Here is a 10,794-nt window from a genome sequence, read left to right as displayed (position 1 = left end):
TGTGAATAAAAATTTAGATTCAATTTTTTTTAGAAAACACGAATTTGTTTTGGGACTTCAGACAGATTATAAAATAGTTGTGAACATTTTCTAAACACAAGAACCAATATTTCTGCAGGTGATTTTTTTAGTTTGGAACAATTTTTAAATTACTTGAACAAATTTTGAAATTTTAATTTTTACTCAAAATAAATAAATATTGAAATCCTGAATGTTTTTTCAAATAACGAACCAAAATTGAAGCTCGAAACATTTTTAGTTATTTGTGAACAAAATTTGAAGATTTCAACATTTTTCAGAAAAGTGAACAATTTTTTGAAATGTGAAAATTTGCAAATTTCTGAACCAAATTTAAAAACTTAAATATTTTGTCAAAACATGTACAATTTTGAGGAATCTCAAACATCTTTTGTCAACAAAAATTGGAACAAAATAGAAAATGAGAACATTATTGAAATTACAAACAATTTTTTGAAAACAAGATCAAAAATTACAATTTTCCGAATGTTGTTCAAACAATTTTTTAAATCACGAACATATTTTGAATTTTTAGACCAAATTTAGAAACGGAGAAATTTTTTGAAAATCCCAAACAAATTTGAAACAGGAACAAATTTTGTGTACGTGAAGAAAAAATTGAAAATGAGAACATATTTTAAAAATCACGAACATATTTTGAATTTTTAGAAAAAAAATTGAAATGGAGAATTTTCTTGAAAATCATTAGCAAATTTGAAACGGGAACAAATTTTGAATACGTGAACAAAAATTTGAAAAAGAGATCATTTTTTAAATATTTGTGAACAATTTTTTAAAACAGACACTTTTTTCAAATCCTGGTCATTATTTAAAAAGTACTAAAAATGAAATGAAACATCCCGAACAATTTTTGAAAAACAGAAATATTCTTAAAATTCCCGAATTTTCTTTTAGAAATGTGAACATTTTTTGAATTTATGAACCATTTTCGTAAACACGGACATTTGTTTAAAAAATGGATACATTTTAGAAGCATGAACAATTTTTTGAGTTGCCGAACAATTTTTGAAATATGAACCTTTGTAAATAACGAAATTAAACTTGAAAAAAAAAGAAACGAATAAATAAAGAAAGAAAAAGGAAAGAACAAAGAAAAAAGAAAAAAGAAAAACCAGTTTAGGGAACCTTCTAGTTGGTTCCCAAAACCAGAGTGGGCACGTCTTTGTTATATTCCTAGCGAGACCGAGGTATGCCCCCGCCCTTATGGAGCACTCTAAGTGGCCGGGCCCGTAGAGTTAGTTTAGCAGATTTGTTTGTTTTTATGTATTTTTCTAACAAAGTTTATTTTTATATTTTAAGAGAACCTAAGAACACATATTCCCAGAAAATAATATACTTAAAAAGTTTACTGAGAATATGAAAAATGTTAACCCACTATTAGAAGCTTGTTAGCTTAATATTAAAAAAATAGTTGGGAGCATTCAAATAAAATGTTTGCGAGATTCTAAAAGGTCACCTATTTCGAGAAAAGCACATGACATTTTTGAAAAAATTGCATTGTAAAAAAATGTTCGTGCCATTCAAGAAAAGGTTTCATACCATTCAAAAACGTTTATGTTGAGTTTTAATATATATATTTAAGAGTTAAAACAACTAATATGTTCGTGACATGTAAATAATTATACTCTATCTGTAAACTAATATAAGATCTTTTATGAATTATCTTATAAGAGTTTACAAGGGGAGTACAATATAAACAAATGTTCACATAGCTTAAGAAAATGATTTATATCATTCCTGAAAATAATATGCATCTGAAATATTTTAACACATGTTAAAAAATGCTAATCATGTATATGACAAATGTTAAAATTGTAAAAACAATATTTTAGATGTATACAAAAAATTTATAATGTATATGAAAATATATAGACATCATATTAGAAAAATTGTTGAACGTGTATAAATAAAATATTTCTGATACACACGCGAAATGTAGAATGTCTATAAAAAATGTGGACATGTACTGAAAAATAGAAAAAAGGAGAAGTAAAAATAATAAACAGAAGAAGCCTACAAAAACTGGTAATGGAACAAAGAAAATAAGAAAAAATAAAACCAAAGAAAGATAGAAGAAAACCAATGCAGCACAGTGTAAACCTAATAAGAAAACAATTGAGAGAAAAACTCATGTGATAGATAAAATATTAGGCCGGCCCATTAGATCCGGAGCAATGTAACGCAGTAAGCGAGACTTATCTCCCGCGACGATACTTGGGCCAGCATAGGGGAAGTTCGATCTATCTATAGTAGCCCATAGCCGCCACATTCCTTGACTGGGCCCACCCGGGTATGTGGGGTTTTGGTTCTACAAAAGCGCTCGTCGGATTGCTTGTGTACCGCGCTTTCGTCGAGTCTCTTTCGACATCAGTTGTGGTGCATCACCCCCGGACATCGAATATACACGGTGCCTTTTGTCTGCGAACAGGTTTTTCTAGGGATCCCATACTTTATTAATTTGGAACAATAATCAAAGGGATACAAGGGGGTCATGAGGGGAAATAAGCCACAAGTGGCGACCCTGTGGAAGCGAGGCAAGTTTGTTTACAAGTTTATGAGCCCCCTGATTCGGAGCACGACCTTCGAATGTAAAATTACAACTAGCAAAAAAGTGCTCTTCTGTTATTTATCTTCTTGAAGATTGTGATATGAGTGCCTCTCGCCCCTTTTATGATGTCATCCATAATCGTTCTGCGGTCACTAGCAATTTCCAAGTGATCCAAAGATAGGTCGGCCGCAAGTGCCAAAGCCTCGCGGCAATTATCTATGAACAGGTGTGGGCATGTCTTTGTTTCTCTAATAGTGAGGTCGAGGTACGCCCCCTCTTAGCTTTAGGGGGCATTCTAATTGAGCAGGCCTAGCAGAGTTAGTTTAGCAATTTTGTTTCTTCTTATGTATTATCTTTTTCTCCTTTTTTTATATTCTATGAGATTCTAAATACTCCCTCAGTCCTGAATTAAGTGACGCGGAGGGAGAGCTAAGCTAGTACAAATTTGTGTACAACTGGCGTCAATTAAATTGGGACAGAGGCAGAGTAGTACATATATTACAAAAAGTAATTATTTAGTTAGCGTACTTAAAAATTTATAAATGGTTACAGATAATATAAAATATGTTAACACAATACTTAAAATTTGTTAGCTTAATATTAAAAAGCAAGTTAGACCATTCAAATGTAACGCTTGCGAGATTTATAAAATGTTCACGTGTTTTGAGAAATGTATGTGACATTAAAAAATTATACAATTGAAAATATTGGACTTGGAATTCATTAAATGGTTTCCTACCATTCAGGAAAATGTACATTAAATTCTGAAATATGCTTATGAGTTATTATAATATGTTCATGACATGTAAAAAACTATACAATTTAAAAAAATGGTCACATAGTTTTAAACAAGAGATATTTTGTATCATTTATGAAAAAGAATGTTTCAGTGTGTATTTGAAAATTGTTTAACACATATTTAAAATAATGTTAATCATGTATTTCGAAAATGTTAAACTTGTACAAAAAATGTTGGGATAATTAGATTTATGCCCCTAGTTGTGTCCCACTCGTCTGTTTTACCCCTAATTCCCAAAAGTCACCGGTTCTGTCCAAGTCACTTTGCTCCTATTATGCTTTTGCCCTTTGACCGTTTGACCATCAGTTTGAAAACTTCATAACTAATTCATACTAAATCAGAAAAATGCAAATAAGATACCAAAATGTTCAGAAAAACATCACCTATATGTCAGTGTCATTTGCATTCATGAAAAAAGTGTTGGAAAGTGCCCATCCGAGTTTTAGCTCTTATGCTACCACCATGAATAGTAAAATCTTAAAAAGTTCAAAAAAATAAAATAAAAATTGGTGGCAAAGAATGACAAATGTTTTAAGTGCCTGCCAAGTTTAATCAGGGAATAACATTCGTGGGTGCCGCGGCAGAAAAAAACAATCAGCACTCCAAAATAGATTTTTTTTTGCCACGACTTCCACGAATGTCGTTCCCTAATGAAACTTGGCAAGCACTTAGAACATTTGTTGTTCTTCGCCACCATATTTTTTTTGATTTTTTTTGAATTTTTTTAGATTTCACTATTCATGGTGGTATCAAAAGAGCTAAAACTCGGATGTGCACTTTCCAACACTTTTTTCATAAATGCAAATGACACTGACATATACGTGATGTTTTTCTGAACATTTTGGTATCTTATTTGCATTTATCTAATTTAGTATGAATTAGTTATGAAGTTTTCAAACTGACGGTCAAACGGTCAAAGGGCAAAAGCATAAGAGGAGCAAAGTGACTTGGACAGAACCGGTGACTTTTGGGAATTAGGGGTAAAGCAGACGAGTGGGACACAACTAGGGGCATAAATCTAATTATCCCAAAAATGTTTTAGATGTAAAAAAAAAGTACAATGTGTATGAAAAAATAGACAGCCAAATATATTTGAAATAAATGTTAATCATGTATTTGAAAATATTAAACGTGTATAAATAAAATGTTTCTGTTATGTAATAAAATTCTAGACATGTACTGAAAAAGAAAAAGAAGAAAGAAAAACCGAAGAAACCTATGAAATCTGAAGAGAATGAGAAACAGAAAAAAAAAACAGATGAAAACCAATTTAAGTTAAAACCTTATAAGAAAACCAGAGGGAGAAAAACTCGTGCGATAGATAAAATTCTGGGCCAAAGCTACGTCTCGCAATAAGCGATATTCTTATCTTACCTCCCGCGACGATTCCTGGCCCAGCATATCTTTAGCTGGGCCGAACTGGTGAATGCACGAGGCCGACCAGCACGCGACGTGGTCAGCGTGAGCACCGCGCACGGGCGCACCGCCCCCGTCTTCTGCACACGCCGCGATCTCGACTCAAGCAACGCAGCGAGACGAGACCAAACCATGGCGGCCAACCACCACCTCCGCCGCCTCGCCTCCGCGTCGGCCCCCGCTCTCTCCCGCCTCTCCAAGCCCCCTCCCTCGCCGCTCCTCCGCCCCGCGTTCTCCAGCTCCGCCTCCCCCGCGGATCAGCCGCCGGCGGCGGCGGGCGCCGCTGCAGCCGAGAAGGGGGAGGCCCAGAGCGCCGTGAAGGAGGCGGACGAGGCGCAGGGCGGTGGTGCTGGCGCGCGGAAGGCGGGGGAGGAGGAGGATGATGACGGCGGCCTGGACATAAACGAGGCAACTGGCGAGATCGGCGGCCCGCATGGGCCCGAGCCCACCCGGTACGGCGACTGGGAGCGCGGCGGCCGCTGCTCTGACTTCTGAGCAACCGCTGCCAACTGGGAGGGTAAAAACTTGCTCTCGGATTCGTTCTAAGCTGTAATCATAAGGATATGGCATGGGCATGGCATGGTGGTTCTGTTTTACTCTGCTGGGGGAATAAATCTTGTTGTTATACTGAACATGATTCTGAAGTTTCAGAGTACTGTACCATCTTAGCATGTATCTAAGCTTTCTAAGTTCTCTCTCTGTATGATTTTTTTTGAGTGGTAGTAACTGATTGTTTGTTTAGTTTGATTTCCCCCCTTAAGCTCCATGATGAAATTGAATTAGTATGTTTGTTTCACAGCAATGCCACATCGTGAGTTCTAGCAATTTCACATGAGCAAGTGATTCCTTGGTACCTACCAAGGTTATCCGTAGCGGGTGTATACGGTATTACGTGCTTCTTGTGCTTCCTTCCTAAAAACTTGTCTTCTTAGCTAGCATTTCTGGTTATGTTGTCCCCTAGTTTTTTTGGCCTTGGAGAAATTGATCAGGCAGGACAGGAAGTTGAAACTTGGGTTGGGGTTACGGGCGGTTGTAGCTGGAATTTGGCACGCTTCAAGTTTTTGGGTGGAAACTAGAGTGCACACCAAGTAGGAGAGCATTGGTGATCTGCTATTGAAGCCAGGCATCTACTGGGATTGCCGGTTGCAGTGAAATACATTTTGTTTATCATGATGACACTTTCTATATAGGATGACTGAATATGAAACGACAGTAACCTGAAACTTCAGATAACAACAGTAACCTGAAACTTCAGATAACAGCAGTAACCTGAAACTTCAGATAACAGCAGTAACCTGAAACTTCAGATAACAGCAGTAACCTTGGGCCATCTTATTTTTAGAACTACCTTGGGCCATCTTAAACAAAAATAAATATCTCTGGTAGAATGGTATTGAAGTTACGATTTGTAGTCTCCGTTCAGAATATAAATATCTCTGGTAGAATGGCTCATGGGTGAAATATTTTGTTCTGTTTGCCTGGAGCTTGCCGTATGACCAGATAGGACACATTTATTTAAGTGGGGTATAAGATATTTCTGAATACTTACGATTTGTAGTCTCCGTTCAGAATATAATTTCTGAACGCTTCTCAAGGTTGTGATTCCTTCCTAAACCTTGGTGTCTCCTTGACTAGCATTTCTGGTTATGTTGCTCTCAGTTATTTTTAGCCTTGGAGAAATTGATCAGGCAGGAGAGGAAGTTGGAACTTTGATTGTAGTGACTAGCTGCTGTATCTTGAATTAGGCATGCTTTCGATAACGGGCTGGCAACTATTGAGTGAACACCGACTAGGAGAGCATCATATGGCCGTGATTTGATGTTGCTACTGAGATCAGTCATCTAGTGGGATTGGTACTAAGCAGGAGAGCATTATATGACGGGTTCAAATACATTTTATTCAGCATCAGGACAGTTTCTATATTGGACGGTTAAATATGAAACGGCAGTAACCTTGAACTTCAGATAACAACAGTAACCTTCAGCCCTCTATTTTCAGAAAAACCTTGAACCATCTTTTCTTGTCAGAACAACCTTGCTTATTGATGAAAGTGAACATTTGTTGTAGAATTGTATTGAAGTTACATAGGGATTGGTAGGTGTTCATGGGTGTAGTATTCTGCCCTGCTTAAAAGGGCTGAAGGAAAACAACATGATCATGATTTCCCGGTTCTCCCCTTTCTGTATGATCAAATAGGACACATTTATTTAAGTAGATTATACTATGAAATCTTGGAGCAAGTTAACCAATTCGTTGTCTCCGTTCAAAAGTTCTAATATTAATTTGGTAATTAGGTTAAAATTCATTTTGAATAAATTTTGGTTGCATCTCAGTTTTGCTTGTCTGGTTTAGCTCAAGTTTTGTATTGGTTTCTAAATTATGGGTAAGATAATATCAAATGTAGTGGTTTCTAAGGATGCATTTCAATATTTTATTGACTCGGTTCTCAACGTAGTTCTCCCTTTTAAGGAAGACCGCCCTACAGTCCTAGTAAGTCATATTTATTTTTTATTAGCAAAACCATACTGATTTTGAGTGCAATGTTACCATTTTATTACTCCCTCTGTTCCTAAATATAAGCCTTTTTAGAGATTCCAGTATGAACTATATACGAAGCAAAATGAGAGAATGTACACTTTTAAATATGTCTATACACATCCGTATGTAGTCCATATTGAGATATCTAAATGGGCTTATATTTAGAAACGGAGGGAGTATAAAACAATGATGGATATAAACAAACATTATATTTAGTCCTCTGAAGTCGTGGTCTCCACCTGTAGCCTTTGTATCTGAACTTCCCTCCAAAGCTCTAGAGAAAAACCGCGAAGGACCAAACCTACACAGGAAAGAAGACTAGGAGCATAGAGGGATGAAGTTGGAAAACCAGACACCCGAGTAAAACTAGCGCCAGTGCAAGACAAGCGAAGGCACTGCACATCAGACCATCAGATCAAGCATCATCGACCCTTATGACACGAACAACACTAGCCCCTTGACATTTGCAATGATGGCCACAGCAAGACAAATACTCCCTCCGTAAAGATCACTGCTAGTGATCTAAACGCTCTTATATTTCTTGACGGAGGAAGTATGTTGTAAGCAAACTTTTATTCCATGCGATGTCGCCCTGCCAAGTATGCACGAACTTTTTTTTTGACAACTTAAGTACGCATGAACTTGATAAAATATAGAGCATCTCCAGCCGCGTCCCCAACAGACCCTTAGGTGATTTTTTAGCGCCGGCACCCAAAAATTGGCCCAGTCGCGACCTAGGAGCCCGTTTTTCGCCGGTTTGGGTCGAAACTGGCGCCGGTGGACCCAGGCCGAACCTGGCGCGCTGGGGGGCGGGGGGCGCCGGGGCAATCGTTTTTGGTGCGAAAGAACAGCGGGCCTGCCGAGTCAGCGACCCTCGAGCCTCGTCGTCCTCATCGCCTCGGTTTTCTGCGGGGAATCAATGCCAAGGCTGCCGCCGGTCAGCCTTCCATTGATTCCTCACGGGGGGCGCGGGCGGTGCGGCGCGGCGACGCACCATCTCCCGCCACGCGTACACACGGCGCCCACACCCCCCGGCCGCTATATAAGCAGCGCCTCCCCTCGCCTGTGGCCGCACCCCGCCCACAGCTACCGAGCTCTTTCTCTCCCCGTGCGCCGCCGCCGCCGACGTTCCTCCCCTCTCTCCCCATGCCTAGCCGCGACGATGGGCGAGAGGTTCCCCGGCGATGGGGCGGTGGCCAATGGCTTCGGCCGCCGCTCGTTGCACGAGCGGGAAGCCTACCTGCTGTTCGAGGCCAACGTCCCGGCGCCTCCCGACATGCGCGCGTCGGGGCAGTGGAAGCTCAGCGCTGGTGGCGTCCCCATTCCCCCGCTGCCCGACGTCACCGCACGCGCCGACTACTTCGCCGACGAGGTCAACCGCGTGCGGTCATCGCTGACGAAGGAGCAGTGTGTAGGGGAACGCGACAGAAAACGAAAATTTTCGGTATAGCGAGCACGCCCAGGACCACTATAGAGACTGCATACAAGGTTTGATCTGTTCCGTACAGACTCGAAGCGCAGCGGAAGAAGAGTCGGTGGAGATTGTTGGTGCAGATCCCCGTAGCTAGGATTTACAACCTCCCAACCGCGAGGATGTACTCCCTCGCCGGACAGCCCTTCGGGAGGTGGTCGGACAGTCCCCTGGACGATGTCGCGGACAGCCCTTCGGGAGGACACTTGAACAGCCCCTCGGGCAAAAGACCGAAACTACGACCTCTCTACGGGGTTGCACACATACGGTGTCAGCTATCCGGCAGGGCTTCGCCGTCCAGAACTAGTTCCTGCCGGAACCCAGACAGCCTTACGGCTCTACGAAACTCTTTTCGTGGGAGGGAGAGAAGAAGCCAGATAATGCATGGCCTGTGTATGAGAGCAAGGGATGAAGATATGGCAGCCCTCACCTCCTCTATTATAGGAAAACCAAGGGGTAGTGTGCCTCCACAAATTACCAAAAACTCCCATGCATTAGGTCACACATGAGGGTGTTAAGGACAAAATGGGATGCCATGTGGAGCTCCAAGGAGCTCCACCACCATGGCCGGCCACCCCTAGGCCCCCCCCCCCAAATGGGGTTCCTTCCCTTGTAAGCGACTTCCTTCTAGAGCTTTGACCAAGTCCAAAAAGGTGGCTCTCCAAAAATATCCCAAAAAGCACTTTCACTATTCACGACGACTTTTTCAGCGTCCGTTCGAACTGAAAATATTTATGTCGGCTTAGAACATTTCCAGTACCCACTAAAATAATTTTCAACGCGTTCCGAAAAACAATTCCGGTTTAGTGATTTTCATCTGCGAAACGCATCTGAAGTGGCTTCGGCAGCTCCGGAAGATTTCCTGTTTTTATCCCGGAAAATTCCAAAAAGTTTCCAGAATGATTCTGGCACCTTCCAAGACTTATCAGGCATGTGCCGAAACCAATTTGACTTAATAGTATATCCCGAAACAACTTTTCGGTTTCATCGAAACTCATCCGATGACCTCTCTCTGCGGAGCTTTTCCGCTGTCCGAAACTTTTACGGTGTCCGAAACTTTTTCGGTGATTTTCTCTCAGACTCCCTGTCTAGTATTTAGCAGATAGATGACCCTTAAGCGTGTGACCCTGTAGGTTCGGTGAAGTATAGACATGACCTGGAACCTCTTCCGATCAATGATCAACATCGGAGCCGTGGACACCCATATTGACCCCTATACCCACACGAATGAATATTCGAGTGAACCTTCAGTTGCCGTGAGCTATTCCTGTTGCTTCGCGATATGTCACAAACACCCAAGGTGAGATTTATTGCATTCCTGTGGATCAACAATTTTTCCACCATGCAAGTTACCTCGTTACCGGTTTTGTTCTCTTTTCTCGTTTCCGTGTTCCGGCATCCTAGTGATCAAATCACAATGTGTCTGGCCAGACGATGACGGATACCGTTACACCGAGAGGGCCCGAGTATATCTCTCCATCGTCGGAGGATGAAATCCCAATCTTGAGCTATCTCGTTACTTGCCATACTTTTCCGTGAACCCGTAAGCCACCGTAATAGCCACCCAGTTACAGATGACGTTTAACAAACCCCAAAGTTCACGAAGCAAGTATGAAGGAACTCGATACTCTCATGGTCTAAGGAATTATGCAAACAATAACTTCTCTGTGTTATTAACCATTAACTTGTGACGAATGTATCTCATAGCATAACATCAAATTGGGTCGATTCAACACAAGTGTTCTACTAATAATTGTGCCCTCAAAATTGTCGGCATAGTCATGCCCATGATCAGGAAAATAGGATCATCATGCAATACTTGAGCCAGTCATAGAGGCTTGACTAGGAATACATTTTACCGTTTATTATCCCACACGTGCACATGAGTTTCCCTCCAAGCCTCGTTTTATTTGCAGACTCGAGAATCATTGCAGTTATAGCATGGAACATAAACCTTCATTACAAACCAGGAGATACAAAATA

At 40.7% G+C, this 10,794-nt stretch overlaps 1 protein-coding gene across 1 annotated transcript; it reads left to right on the top strand.

The window, feature by feature from the left end:
• The first annotated feature begins 4,814 nt into the window (after window positions 1-4,814).
• On the top strand, window positions 4,815-5,543 carry LOC109772722 (uncharacterized). The gene has a single exon (XM_020331421.4). It carries the CDS (start codon window positions 4,935-4,937, stop codon window positions 5,295-5,297), a length of 363 nt encoding a protein of 120 aa, XP_020187010.1. The 5' UTR covers window positions 4,815-4,934; the 3' UTR covers window positions 5,298-5,543.
• Window positions 5,544-10,794: the final 5,251 nt, after the last annotated feature.

The sequence above is a fragment of the Aegilops tauschii genome, chromosome 7 (genome assembly GCF_002575655.3).
Source record: "Aegilops tauschii subsp. strangulata cultivar AL8/78 chromosome 7, Aet v6.0, whole genome shotgun sequence".
Lineage (NCBI taxonomy): Eukaryota > Viridiplantae > Streptophyta > Magnoliopsida > Poales > Poaceae > Aegilops > Aegilops tauschii.
Note: the sequence above shows the minus strand (reverse complement) of the source record. Positions and strands in the feature narration are given on the sequence as shown.

Excerpts from the sequence above, each read along its gene's own strand:
- LOC109772722 (XM_020331421.4), top strand. The coding sequence starts at position 4,935 with ATGGCGGCCAACCACCACCTCCGCCGCCTCGCCTCCGCGTCGGCCCCC.